Below are 15,729 nucleotides of genomic sequence, written 5' to 3'. Positions count from 1 at the left end.
AGATCATGGTATAAAAAATATATAAGTTGCTGTCAAAAATCAACAGAAAGAAATGACGCAGAGGGTATAAATTTGTTTTACGGCGCACAGTGTTGCAAAATTTACAAAATACTTTGCAGCGTTCTTAGTGCGTTATCGCCATGTCTACTTGATTTTAAAGTTGTTATTTGAACTTTCTTGGATTAAATTTTATATACTAAATTTTTTTATTCGTACTATTATGATGTAGTTGTTTGTAATATGGTCTATTCTTGTGCGTGTTGTTGATGAATTCCGTCAAATAATCGGGAAAGATTGAGAAAATGCTCCTTCTACATATCTAAACAGATGCTTTTCAAAAATATATCTTTTATTTGTGTATATTTCTATGAAATTTTTTTGAACTCGTTGGCAATATGAGTGCAAATAACGAAGACGAAAAGGAATTCCATAAGTCGGTGCCCCTAGACTTGGCTCGAAGTCAAATCACAACAGTGAGAACTGTTGAAGGCAAAGCCCCCTTGATGATGAGTAGCCAGACTTTGAGGGGTATGAGAGTGTTAGCTCAAGGATTATCGTCAAGTGGTAGTCAGAGTGCTTCTGGTCCAACGATTATAGCCACCAATATTGTACCTCAGGTCTTAAAACAAGGTATTATTATTAATATATCAAGGTAACCTATTATTGTTTAATTTTTCAAAAACTCCTTGGTAATATTTAATCAGAAAACATTTCTTCTTCCTTGAAGAATATATTAAGTGCTCAGTACTTAAAATGATTTGAAACTTATTGCCATATAAATTATTTACACAACTTGTATGGAATGAAAATTTGGTAGGGATGCTTTTCTAAAAATTATTTATAATTCCAGAACCTGTCAGAACTCAAATCACAAATATAATTAATACTAGTAATCAAAATTCTGGAGTACAATCTCAGGGTAACATTACTTTGCAACGCCCTTCACAACTCACTTTGACTGCTACTACTATATCCCAGAGCTTACAATCAGGTACAACTTACCATGTTCCAAGAGGTCCAGCTGTAGTGGCAAATTTGGCAGCACCTAGAGGAAATGTAGCTAGTGTCCGTACTCCTATGATTGTAACAGCACAATCTGCAAGTCAGGTAATAGCTTGATCAAAACTTTTATGACAATTTTATGCACAGAATATTCTATAAATATGATTTGCCAAAGTGAATTTTGACTACTTGTTAAATGGAGGCAAATAAAATCACATAGATTTGATATTTTATTTGAAAATATTCTCCAAGTTTTTAGATTCAAGGAACTAAAATAGTATACTAATTTTATCATTATAATTGAATGTTATTTTGAAGTTATACATTTTATTATTCATCATCAATTCATAGTTTACAGTATCTATTGATAATGTAAATATTTTCAGACACATTCATTTGTACGTCCACCTCGAGCTCCTAGCCCTGCGCAAGGAACTGCTTGGTTAAACACTAATTCATCTAATGGTTCTCAAATCAAGGGTGCTCCTACAGTTCTTAGTTCTCCCGTTAGGGGTGCTACAGTCACTGGCAAGCCAACATTGATCAACAGAACACAACCATGTACTCAAGGTGTTCAAACTTTGAGACCTGCCACAATTTTACATTCTGCTATCACTATTGGACAACCAGGACAGGTATATGGCATATGATTTCTTGTTATTACTAATTTTTTTGGTAGGTTTTGAAATTATGATCATTGATAGAGGCCTTAGATGAGATATTTGTCTACAAATACTGGTATGTTTACTCTCTTTCAAAAAGCCTGAAGACTTTTATAGTGATCAGCCCTCTTAGACTTATTTAAAGTCTATTGGCCAAACTTCAATTTCCACATCATTTCCTATGAGGCTGACATTGAATTTCATTGTAGTCTCCATATAGACATATAGGTCAATTCTTAGCTTCATGTAGAAAAGGAAGGAGAAGTTCAGTCAATTTCAATCACTAAATCACATTATACCAGTATTATAGATTATAATTGTATAAGAACCTTTGTGATATAAATTATTTTGTGTATACTCAGAAGATTAACTCCTAACTCCAATGAAACTATTGATTTTATTACTAATTTAAATATAATAAGAAAAATAAATTGCTCTTAATTTTACTTTTACTTGTCTTTGTTTTTTATTCAATAAAAAATTGTTTTATATTTTTTCATTAAGAACTTTTTACATACTGTTTATTATTTCAAAGTTGTTTTTTTTTTAATAGAGTGTTTTATGTGATTAATCCAATAGTAATTAAGATTTCTCTAAGGTCAAAGTAACCACATCATACTCTTTTATGTTGTATTTTATTTTCATTCAACTCAGATCTAACTTGGATGTGATTATCATCAGAAACTGAAAATCAAATACCATTTAGATCACACTTAGTCTCCATATTTTTAGAAAATCTGTTAGGTATTCTCTGCCTGGTTCAACTGATTCATCCTGATCTTCAAATTGTTGCACAATAACCAAATTGACTGTTCTAACAGAACACCTGAAGAACTTGGACAGACAACAGATAATTTCATTTCAACACCCTAAACAGATGCATGTCAAACTATTCTCGAAGAAAGACCTCAAAAAAATTGCTTCAATTTTTCAATTGAGATCAGATGAACTGTTGACAGAAATACAGCTACTAAAGAAGCCAGGCCAAGATGAAATAACAGCAAAAGTGCTGAAGGAACTGCCAAAAAAAGATTTTAAATGTTACTATTTTTATTCAGTGCCCTTTTAAACATCACCATTAGCCTAAACAATTCAATATAGCAAAAATTATTATATGAGCCTAAATCAGGCAAAAACTCTCATGATGTCTCATCCTATAATTTTGGGAAAGCTGACCTACCAAAGATTTATTGGTAAAATAAACTATATCAATAATAATCCTTCGGATTGCGAAGGATCAGTTGAGATTGAGTCCAACCTTCATTAAATGGAAATGGCACCTTGAGAAGAAGAATAATGACTGTGATACCTGATCTCCAGTTTGGGTTCTGTCAGCATCACATTACCATTCAACAAAGCCACAGGACAGTATATTTAATCATTATATCCTTAAAAGGGAAAAAATACAGTAAAAATACAAAAATGCGGATGTTCTGTATTTTTCATATTCAGGCATTTGATAGGATCTGGCATGAAGGCCTTCACAAAATCACCTGAACTGGCTTCTGGGAAGAAATTCTAATTTGACACTAGATAACAAAATATTGATTTAGCAAACAGTGATCAACATTGGCATAACGAGGGGGAGGGGTTATTGGGTACATAACTCACCATTGACTAGAAGAAATAAAAAAAATTGTAAGTAACAATTTAAAAAAAAATGTTTTTACAAATTTTAAAGATGTCACTTTTTCAAAGCGGGGATAACTCCCCCCATGAGTCAACTCTAGTTACGCCAATGGTGATCAAAACCATATGGACTTATGACATTGAACTGTTGAGATGCTCCAGAAAATCAAGTATAAATATCGTTGAAAGAGCTCAATCAAAAATTCTTCACATCATGATGCACCATGCTATGTTACCAATGCAACACAAACTTATGCAATGTATTTACCTCATGTTAAAGAAATGATTGAAAACCAATGTTACTATGACAGGCTGGAATCATGCATAATTCCTCGCATCCAACCACTCTTGAAGCAACCTAATAGAAGACTCAAGAGAAACTTTGCCATTTGGGCAATTGCCTCAGATGAGAATAATGAGCTCTCTTCATTGGAAGAGTCCTCACCATACTAAATGGGGTGCATTGAAGTCCTTTGATGAATAATCAGTTCACTTCTTTTTTCATAAATGCAGAGATATTATTACCAGAAGTTTCCTTAAAAAAAAATAACAGTTTTTCATCTAATGTTGTGGTCAAATCATTCAAATTATTACTAACATTCTACATTCAGTAAATACTATTATTTTATAATCAATAAATATTTTTGTTCTTTCAGATTCATTCCTTCAAGACAAGTCAAGGGCCCCAAAGTGTTCAAACTTTGAATAATACAGTTAGCTTGTCTCAAGTTTTGCCGCCCCGTACACAAGCAATAGTTTATAATGCAAGCTCAACAAATCAGTTCATCCCAGCTCGCTTAACTGTGGCTTCTTCAATGCAAAATCAGAGACAAGTGCTACGGCCAGTAAGTAATAAAAATATCCTATTTATAAAATTACTTGAAATTTATCTTGAGTGAAGTCAGTAATGCTGTGTGTATCTCATCAAAAAATCCCAATGACTATTCAGATTTAAGAGAAGAATTTCGTGGCTTGTAAACAATTTTTCAATTCTGGAAAAAGTACCTCCTCGAGCGGGACTCCAACCCACAACTCACTATTCCGATGCTCTAACCGAATTCAGCTTGATTCAGGTTTATGAATCTTCTGACCAACCGAACCAATAAAGCCAAGGATAAATACGATAATAATGGTTTAACATCTGTGTGTTAATATATGAAAATAATATCACTGCTTGCAGACAATTTCTCAATTCTGGAAATTCAGAAACCAAACCTGAATCAAGCTAAAGTCGTTATATGTCAACGACGAGTAATTGTTAATAGAGTCATGATGATCACTGACAGTGAATAGGTTTCTTATTAACATTAACTTTCCAAAAACCCTTGCGAACTATATATATATATATATATATAATTCGTAAGGTATTACATACTACGATAATGGGAGAAGAGTTCTACGTATACGGTAGCTCGATTGGTTGGAGGATCGAACTTGTGATTCGGAGGTTGCGGGTTCGAGTCCCGCTCAAGGAGGTACTTTTTCCAGAATTAAGAAATTGTCTGCAAGCCGTGATATTATTGTCATATATACACAGACGTTAAACCATTATTATCGTATACTATTCATATTTTTAAAACTTAAAAAAAAAACACCTTTTTTTTTCAGACTTATGTTAGTTCTGGAAAAGTCACAGTGTCAGCAAGTCAAATAAATTCTAATAGATTAATCAACCCTCAAGGAACTGTTCTTACACCAGCTGCCAGGATATCTGCACAACCTTCCCAGAATACAGCAACAAGAATAGTAACAACTCAACAGGCAGTAACTATCAATAGATTACCAGGTTCAACGAATACTGTACAAAATACTAGTGGAAGTAGTTTAGGTACTGCAAGAATACTTCATTCCATTGTGGCTGTTGCTAACTCACAACAAAGAAATATTCAAACTTCTGGGACTAAGGTCATAACTCAAGCTACACAGGGTAAATATTGTTTGAGCTTTCATCATTGGGTTAGCGTCATTGGAACCAAAAAAAAACTTTAGCAGAATATCAAAAAACAATAACCAAATATTTCTGTGGCAGCACATCTGAGCGAGTTCAAATTTTATATATAGAATATCAATTTTAAGCTTTGAGCAGAATTTCGTGTTTATCGTGGTGTCATAACCATAGAAAACAAAAGTAGAATAAGAACAGCACTGCCCTCATTCCCTTTTTCCAGGTCAAAATTCGAAAATTACATGCATTGTGGTGAAATAATAAGAGCAATCGGTTCAGAGAACGAGCATACAAAAATATATAATTTCTTCATCCGAATCAATATTTCAGTTTTGTCTCGAAATTTGAAAAATTTAAAGGAAATAATTATATTCCAAACTTTACATGCTCACTGTTTAACCTATTGGATGTATAAAATTTTATGAAATAGTAATTCACAGTCGAGTCCATAAATTGGGGATTTGGGTGTATTTACTTTCAAGATAACTGTGGTAATCATCATTCTTCTTTTTTTTTTCTTTCTTTTTAACCTATAATTCTTCTAGTCCAAGTTCCGATTCATTCACTGTTTTTTTCTCTTAAAAGTGCAAATTTTTATTATTCTGTTCTTCAATAACAGTGATAATTCAATTCCAGTGATCCTTTTTTTTACCCATAATTTTGGCTCCCCAAATCCATCTTATCAGCATGTCTTTTTATATTTTATTTATGTGTTCTCTCCATCTCATTGTTTTCTTTCCAAGATTAAGACATATCATAAAATTGAATTCCAACAAATTCGACACATATTGAACAAAAATGATCTTTTTCACTATTATTATTGCTATGGATTTTTCCATTGCATATAATTGTATTTTGCAACAGATTGTGGTACAGTAGCAGCATATCAGAAATTGAATCCTAATTAGTCATTGTTATTTTTCAGATAAAGGTAATCAGCATTGTTATATTCTTATTGTTTTGCGTTAAAAAATTTTCTAGCACTGTGGAAGCAGATATATATTAGTTGAATACATGCTTTCTATTCATATTTCATGAGCACTAGAATTAAATTTGATGATAATTCATCTCTTTTTTTTTTTTAGGTACTATTCATTTAACACCATTGAATGCATCAATAAAAACAACACCAAGTAATACTCAAAATATAACAAGAACAAGTAAGTGCTTCAAAATTATTTCAAATGTTCTTGAACTATATTTAACTACTCTCTTTTATTGCAGTTAACGTGCCTGCTGCACTTGTAGCGCAAAGGCCTACTGCAGTAGTTTCCTCTCAAACTATTCCACTTGTTAAAGCTTTTCCAGCAGAGAACCCACAAAACTCAAATGTTTTTATACATACACCTAATGTATCACATCGGGCAACACCTAGTAAGTTTCTAATCTAGTTGAAAAAAATCAGATGACTACTTGAAAATACTTATTTTTATCTAAATAAAGGTTGAATATTCAACCCCATAAAATTTTTCATTTCTACTAGAATTCTAATAATTGAATTCATGTTCGTGTAGTACAATTGCAATTACATATTTTCAAGTAACATTTGGCAAGGGTTATTTCATAGAATTATGCGATTCCAAAAAATTTCACAATGACATAAACAATTTTTTCAAAGTGTGTATATGTCATATTCATTTCTTTCAAAGAAACAACTAAACAAATGATATGTTGTCATTTTCATATGGGATTATGACATTTTGCATTGATTTAATGTTAATTTTTTCGTTTATTCTAAAAAACAACAAAAATAATCACATTTTAATAATTGTAGTGTTCCACAAATTATTTTAAAACTTTATTTAACCACAAGTCATTTTAGGTCCAACTAGTGTTACACAAACGAATACCCTGGTGCCTGCTACAACAGTTGCAGCATACACTATAGGTGGAGGTACCTACTTTTATGATGCTTCTGGTACCTATTCTGCCTCCCGTTCTTTTGGTCAGCAATCTAGTAATTTCACAACTGTCACCCAATCTTCGCAACCCATAAGATCAGCAGTGATGGGTACACAAGTACACAGTGAGTAATTTGGTTCTTTTTTTAAATTTATATAAAAATTACTATTCAAAATATTTTCTAGGTATGGTTGCCAACCCACAAACAATGCGCTACAATTCAGTCATGGTAGTAGAGCAAGGTCGGAATCAACAATTTAATTCTGACTTCAATCCAGACCAATCAATCCAACAGACCCCTCTGGCAAGCCGAACAACAGCTTCACCAAGACCTAGTATTTTAAGAAAGCGTGATCATGAAGGCAATTCTTTGAAGGTATGTGATATGAACAGATCTATTGTCACAATGTCTGTAATTTCCCAATTGTGAGCCGGGAATGCTTTCAAACGATATGGTCTGACTCACTAGTGAAGAATTCGTGGTTAACACAAGTATGTGCGTCCTGGATGCAGTCCGGTAATAAATACAATCACTCCCCTATGAAAAAAACCTAGAAAATTGAATTTTAAGCGTAGGTGCGGATCTCAAATGCTAGAGTTAAGTTCGTTAGGAATAATCCGACTAGGAGTTCTGTAAATAAGCGTTTTATTTTCCTACAAATTTAAAAACTGCTGAATCGATTGAGATGATAATTTGCGGTTAGTTGTAAAATATGAATTTCAATCTTCGTGCATGTTTTGTGAATCATAGAAAATTCAAGCAGGATATTGAATAAACAAATAAGGAAAAAGCATGACGTTGTCAGGAGCCAAAACACTGGTGTACTCACGAAGACTAATTTAAAGTGTTTTCCAAAAGGATGATACAATTTTGAATGGTTATAATTGCAACACTGTATTATTTTTTGACATTTCTTATGTCATTTGCACTGAGGAGCATATTACGATGATTATATCGGATGAATCACATGGGGAATTATAAACTTGTCTTTAATGACAATTGAATATAAGACAACTGATGTCATATTGACTATCTCGCATACTAGATAAAGTGAACTGATTTTAACTCTTTGTGTTCAGTATTTTATGCCATTGAATCATGGTAAGAAATGTGCTTCAACAACGTTTAGAAATTGAGAGCGGTACCAAGTACGGCTCATTACTTAGTACTAGTACCCTTGTATTGTGTAAAGAGAATTTATTTTCAAATTTGTCTACAATATGGCGAATAGTGAGTGTATCAACAGAATAATTATGTCTATGAATTCTTATTTGAGAAAACATTTCATTCTGCCATATTTGGTTGTTGAAAAATTTGAACGGTGTTAATTTTAAATTATATTTAAAGGCGGTAACTTGGTATTTAACGTACTCAAAATGCTCGTACTTGGCGTGTAAAACGGAAACTTTTCATGATATTTATAGTTCGATAAATTTATATATCATGTAATATATTTTTGAAAATTTAAAAAAAGCGATTTTATTTGTTATTGAAATTTTTATGATTTACATTTAAAAAAACACAACTTTGTATTATAACTTCAAAACTAATTGCGATAAAAAACAAATGATTACAATGGATTTTATTGGAAAAAGTGCTTGTATAATGTTCTTGTTTCATGTTTATAGCACAAGTAATATAGAACTTTTCATTTCAGCCATTTTCCAATATTCTCTTATGACTTGAAAACAGTTGAATTCATGAATTTCACCAAACTGATTCTTTCAAAAATCGAGCCCGAAAATGTGCCATTTATTTTTTTCTAGCTCAAAGAATACAGGGTTCCACCCCCTGTCTCCTAGGGTGTAATTGGTGAATGCGCAAGTGCTTAAAAACTACTGACTTCGCGTCAGTGCTTTCTTCATTGTTTATTGATTCCATTTTGTAGTTTTATGGACTGATTAGTAGTTATAAAAAATATGTTTGGTTTTCAAAGGTTGCCAAAAATCTCAATAATGTTTTGGCCAGTCTTCCTTCTCAACCACAAACGAGTCAACTTCCGTTATCACCTCCTCCTAGGCCAGATTCTAGAGGTACTGGAAATAGTTCTGGGGGTAGTACTACAATCTCTGCTACTTCCAGTCCTGGCCCAGCAGAGGATGAGTCAAGTATGCCGGCAGTATCTGAAAATCATAAAGAAGAAGATGTTAACAAACCTCCTCTGGAAATGAGTCCTAGGAAGAAGCCAAGAAAACAGCAATTGTAAGTTAATTAAACTTGTTTCACAATAGTGAAAATTTTCCAGTGTTTTTGTGACTACACTAAAATTATTTTTGCTTTTTATGATTATAAATTTTTGTATCTGTAGGACTGGGAATGATCTAAATGAACATAATGATGATATGCAGTTCATTTCGGATAATGTGGTCAAGAAGGATGATGATTCTGATGTTCACTCAGACGAGCCTAGAGATGGTGCTCCTGAAGCTCATCGTGTAGCTACACTTCGTAAACCTGCCACAGCAAGCCTTCTGAATAGTTATAAACAGAATTGGAAATCTACTCATAACCATTTCATGAGGTACTCTGACGTCAAACCCAAAGAAGAAAGAAAGCCAACAATAATAGATTTAGCCAACCAATACAGAATTCATGACAGAGTCAATGGGTGGAAGGTTTATCATTTGTCTACGCAAATGGACGATATGGTAATTATATTGAACTCAATCTTTGATAACTTCAAATTTAGAAAAATTGAAATGGTAATTGAACACTACAATTGTCAATATTGAATATTCTCAAATTATAATCATTTTAAAAGTATTTTAAGTGCCATTCATTTTAATATAAAAAATTATTTATAGGGATTGCGCTTCATGCGACAAATTAAAAAAAAAATCAGATCACTGAACTAGTTATAATTAGAATTTGGGATACAACTATGTGAAAATCGATATCAAAAACATAAATAGGCACTTACAAATTCTTTATTCTTTTTTTTATAACGAGAATACCCGGGAAGAAAAATAATTTTTTTTTTCTTATTATTATTACTGAAGATTGAAAATGGATTTATAGATAACAAAGTCATACATTCAAGGTTTCAAATACATACATAGGAAGGACCATTCTAGGTCATTATAGAATCATCCAACTTAGTTTGATTCTTGAAGGAAAAATTATTTAATTCAAGAAATGATTTGACAAAGTATCCCTTAATATGTGACTTCTATTGAAAACTGACTAAAAACATTCAATTCACTTCCAATTGCGTGGACATGTGACTTACCTTGAAAAAAAATACTTTTTATATTATAGGTATTGACTATTAATGTCAGAATAATGAAAATTAATCCCATTATAAACAATATTTAAAAAAATGAATATAATGTATTTTGATATTTATTTTCAATATTGAACATTTGTAATAATTCAAAGAATTCCTTTTCAAAATTTGAATTTAATATTTCCACAAGACTATTCATTTTGGCATTGAATGTAGGTACCTTTCAATTTCATTTTTCTATTTGTATTATCTTCTCAATCACCTAACAATTTTTTTTAACATTTAAATGTTTTCTATAGGCAGAGTTGGAGCAATCAGATTATGATAGTTTGAGCGTATTCCTCAAATGTATTGAAAATGACGAGGAAAATAAGTCTGATAAAGATGTCAATAGGATAAGTGAGCTAATTAAGGTATAATTCATTATTGAATGCATTTCATTGTGATTATTAAGTTCGTTTATTTATTTCAGGGTAACTTGCAAAGAATCAAAATAATTCAAGAAGGTATATTAGAGGCAAAATCTCAAATGATGAAAGTGTTTGATCACAAATCTCAAGTAACAGACCTTATAAACCGATGTGCCAGCAAACGTAATTTTAAGAAAAGAGAAAAGTTATAACTCAAATTAGTTAATATTTAAGTTGATAAACATGTTTGTTTTTTAAATTGACAAAAATATATTTATTAATTTTATAAGCAAGAATTTATTTATGTTCTCGAGTGTACATATTGGCAATATAATATTAGAAATAAGAAGATGTTATTATATATGATTTATAAATAAACAATTTCCATTTGATATTGAGAGAATATTATATTTTTTACTCTCTTCCCTGTTTATTATTTCATTAATGAGTTCTGAAAGTTTTCACGTTTTATACAAAGCGTAAAATATATTACAAAAGGGCTTGATATTCTGATCTGTCAATAATGGGAACCAATTCTAATAATTTGCTTTCTATGCATTTGCATAAATGCATATTTGAAACATTTTTGAGTTTAAGTGCATATTTTGGTCATTCACTGTTTTATTTGCATATTTCGGAGATAAAATTTGCTTTTCAACATGAAATCTAATAGAACCAAAAATATATTTGCCATATACCAAACAGCTTTTATGACTTATTACCTACACAACCCCTGTGGAATGGAGTATTCAGATAAAATATTTATCCCAATGGCATTAACAGCATCTAGTAAGAAAGATATATAGTTTACTTAAATAAAAATTCGTTTTAAAACATCAGTTTGTTTGTTGTTCGATTTTAAAAAGAGCACCCAGTTTTAAAAATGCCAAAAGAAAATCAATGTGCGCAGTTTGGAATACTTTGAAGTGAGTGTAATAGCAACTAAAAAATTCCAAGTGATAAGCAATTACAAACAAAAAAATTAGAAACGGAGCTTAGGAAGTCAGCAGCAGATGTTAGTACAAGCTATAAAAAATCTAGTCCCAGTTGTTCGTTGGCTAAATTTTTGGAAAAATATAACAAACAGAATACGCTAGATGAATCTACACTGCAAAAAAAACTATCTGTTGCCATTATATAATGCCATAATACAAAAGCTGCAAGAAAACTATTTGGGTATCATTAGATGAAACAACGGATGCAGAACAAAGATGCATAGCTAATTTTGTGTTTGCTATGTTGGGAGTTGAAGAAGAAAGAAATAAATAGTGTCTGTTAACAAAGTGTTAGAAAAAGTTGACCATACAACAATTGCCTTATTTTTTTAAAGATGCGCAAAATTTTTTGTGGCTGACGGGCATTTGCTACACAAGTGTGTAGCTCATGGCTTACATAGAGTGGCCGAATTAGTGTGTTCCGTTTATACAAATGTAAATTTGTTAATAATCGACCAAGAAAGTGTTTTTAAAAGCACCTTATTCTCGCATTGCCAAATATAACGAAATTGCTGATGGGGATTGGGGAGATTCCACTTCCGTTGTCCCCAATTGCTATAAAAATAGTGCACCTGGTGCTGTAAACTATTGCTCAACATTTTGAACTTATTGACTGAATTGTTAACGATTTCGATCCCGAAGAAGCGATGGTGATGTTCAAAATGCTTCAACACGAAGAAGATTGCGTGAAGATTTGATTTTCATCAAATTTTATTTTTCTTGTATTTCCGAAACTATTTTGAAACTGGAAACCAAGGAACTTTCTTCAGAAACAGTGACGGCTCGTCAGGGTCGGCCGGGCCGACCCAAAAATTATCGGGAAATAGAAAATAATTCTAGATATTCAATTCATTCAAACTCAATCGGAGTTATCGATTTCGATATCCAAATTCCCTCGGTAATGAATATTTCCACTCAGAACAGAAAAATATAGCTCATACCGGCTAATATTTTCTTTCGGACCCACCTAATATTCGATTTCCAAAGCATCCAGCGTTGTTATTCCCTTTCATAAATTGTAACAAACCACAATCGTAAATGGTTACTTTTCGTAACATCACCCCAAACAGGTTATTCCAGAATTGTACGTAACACCGTAACATTAGGTCTGAAATGTAACACAAATGTTACAATTATACAATTGCAACCCCTGGAATGTCACTGAAAGCATCTCATCACGTTAGGTCGGCCAAGAGCCGATGGCGGAACCAGCGCTACCGAGAGCGCTACGTAAAGGAAAAGATACTACGACATACGCCCAGAATACGACCACTCAATAGAACGGCACAACAACTCGATGTAAGGTCGCTTCCCAATACACAGGGTCGGCTGGCCGGTTATCGTATTGCAGAGCGTCAAGCAGCAACTTTTCACAGTTTATTTCAAATATTTGATAATTAAATGAATGGTTAATTTATGTATTTATTTATATTTTTATTAAATTATGAGACATTATGTCTCAATCAGAAAAGAACTCATTTATATGCCGTTCGATAGTAGCTATTGATTTTCAGATCATGAAAATATAATTAATATATTCAAATGAATGGTTAATTATGGGATATTACGTCTCAATCAGAAAAGAACTTATTTATGCCGTTCGATAGTAGTTAGGTATTGATTTTCTGATCATGAAAATATAATTAATATATTCCTAACTTCGAAAACATCCTGATTTCAAAAGTTCTGTAATTTCGAGGGAGAAAATTCGCGAGGAAATAAATAATTCTGCGTGCTTTTCTTGGGAAATAGACGAAACAACGGATGTTAAATGTTTTTGTCAGATGTCAGTAATTTTCCGCTTCGTTCGAGAAGGTAAAATATCCGAACGATTTTGGGGTTTTTTCGATGTTAGTAAAGGTCGAACCGCGAATGATATTTTCAATACCTTGTTGGACAATTTTAAAGATTTCAATTTAGCGACTAAATTAGTAGGTCAAACATATGACGGGGCAGCTGTGATGGCGGGGGAAATTAATGGGTTACAAGCGCGAATAAAAACAATTGCTTCTCAAGCACTATTCACGCACTGTTATGCACATAAATTGAATTTAGTGTTACAAGATTCGACCAAGAAAATCAATGAGTGTAGCGTGTTTTTTTCGAATCTTTCAGGATTTTCGTCGTTTTTCACTAAATCAAGTAAACGCACTAATATTCTAGACGAAATTTGCAAAAAAAGATTACCTTCTAGCTCGGAAACTCATTGGAATTTCAAATCTCGCACTGTAAAAACAATATTCGATAAGAGAGAAGAATTAATTGAAGTTTTTGATCATATCAGCGACAATTTAGATGAATGGGATGATATTACAATACGTGAAGCTACCGGTCTGAGGAAAATGTTGAATGATTTCGAATTTTTGTTCATTCTCCACTCTTTTAATTTGATTTTACATACACAGATCCCGTTTTTTCTATAATCCAGCATAAGTTATCAGATATAACTTATTGCAACGCCAGAATCACTTCTTTATTATCGACTCTGAAAAAATTTCGCACAGAAGATGAGTATTTCATTCGCTCATATTCAGAAGTAGAAAAACTCCCAGAAGTAATGCCACCGAGTGCTAGACGTCGAAAACGTAAAATAGATTCCGAAATTCAGCTCACGGATAATTCCTCAATGAAACGGCTTTTTTGTGAAATTCTGGATTTAATTATAACTCAAATTGAAATAAGGTTTGAAGACATTTCATCACTTCATTTTTTGGAACTAATGAATTTTAATAAATTTGATATATACGTTCGTAATTTTCCGGAGTGTGGCCGACCCACATCTCGAGGGCACGAGCCGTCACTGTTCAGAAAACAGCACACAAAATTGTGTGTTGAGCATCCTTCAACTGTTGAGTAGTGAACAGTGAAAAAGATCATCAATGTGAACAGCAAAAGATAACCAAGGGAAATAAAAACACAAATATTATTATTTATTTCACCCCAACTTAGCGAGTATATGTTCTTGTATTGTCTTTTTTCTTATTAATAATGACTCCTTAAGGGGTTGAATTGCGGAAATTGGAATTGCCTGTCACCTTTCGTGAACTATTAGAAAGTATATATAGAGATTCGATTTCAAGCACAAGCTTGAAACGACCTAACGGATTCGTTATATATGAATCAAACCTTATTGTTTCAGGCCATTCTTCAACTCAAAATTTCAAAATTACAGCAGACATTGTGATGAAATACATATAATGATAAAGCAATTTTTTCAGAGGACGAACGCTCAAAAATTTTTCACTTTTTGAGCACTTTTTCTTGAACTTATATCGCGCTATCATTTCGTCACATAATTATTTCAAACTTTGAGTAACCACAAAAAATTCAAAAAGAAAAAAAAATATTTAATATTTCAGTGATCACACAACTGATGGAGTACTTTTCTCATTTTGTTTCTCAATAAAAAGGCTCTTCCCCTGAAAAATATAAAATCTTAAAACTGAAAGGTCTATAAGAAAGTACCGAAAAGTTAACGCTGTTTATTTCTCAATTGACTAAGTCTTAATAAAATATTATTGAAATCTTGATACTCAATTTCGGATCATCCTACAAATATTAAGGATATTGAAAGAGAAAAGGTGCTCTGAAGGAAAGCTAGGGGTTGTGCTTGGGTTCACAAATTCATAGGTCATGAATGTGGTTATGTACCTACACAACTACCTAGCCTATTTTATTCTTTTTATTGTATTACCTACCTAATACATATATTTTCTTTTACTCAGTGAATAAAGTTATGATATTCAAACAAAAAAGTAGAATGTATTTTTGTTTGAATTTAAATGTAATTATTTAAGAAGACAATGAAAAAATGAATACCTGCGATCTACAAATCTATCTTCAACATAAAGTAGATATGTATTATCTACTTCATGTTGAAGATAGATTTGTAGATCACCACATCAACACACCATCTTCGTTTTAATGAACTAATACACTTGTGAAATAATAGTTTTA

The 15,729-nt window shown here is 32.1% G+C and overlaps 1 protein-coding gene across 1 annotated transcript; it reads left to right on the top strand.

Moving 5' to 3' along the window:
• The first annotated feature begins 101 nt into the window (after positions 1-101).
• LOC123679028 (histone deacetylase complex subunit SAP130-A) lies at positions 102-11,169 on the top strand. Its single transcript, XM_045616342.1, has 13 exons — positions 102-630; positions 851-1,107; positions 1,389-1,637; positions 3,950-4,138; positions 4,902-5,220; positions 6,324-6,398; positions 6,463-6,612; positions 7,061-7,264; positions 7,326-7,516; positions 9,078-9,343; positions 9,450-9,789; positions 10,667-10,780; positions 10,840-11,169. The coding sequence occupies exons 1-13, from the start codon at positions 396-398 to the stop codon at positions 10,987-10,989; spliced, it is 2,739 nt and encodes a 912-aa protein (XP_045472298.1). The 5' UTR covers positions 102-395; the 3' UTR covers positions 10,990-11,169.
• Positions 11,170-15,729: the final 4,560 nt, after the last annotated feature.

The sequence above is a fragment of the Harmonia axyridis genome, chromosome 4, assembly GCF_914767665.1.
Source record: "Harmonia axyridis chromosome 4, icHarAxyr1.1, whole genome shotgun sequence".
Taxonomy (NCBI): Eukaryota; Metazoa; Arthropoda; class Insecta; order Coleoptera; family Coccinellidae; genus Harmonia; species Harmonia axyridis.
Note: the sequence above shows the minus strand (reverse complement) of the source record. Positions and strands in the feature narration are given on the sequence as shown.

Bases quoted from the DNA above. Each gene is read 5' to 3' on its own strand.
- LOC123679028 (XM_045616342.1), top strand. From the start codon at position 396: ATGAGTGCAAATAACGAAGACGAAAAGGAATTCCATAAGTCGGTGCCC. The intron at 1,638-3,949 runs GTATATGGCATA...TTGTTCTTTCAG, and splicing joins CTATTGGACAACCAGGACAG to ATTCATTCCTTCAAGACAAG. The intron at 9,344-9,449 runs GTAAGTTAATTA...TTGTATCTGTAG, and splicing joins AAGCCAAGAAAACAGCAATT to GACTGGGAATGATCTAAATG.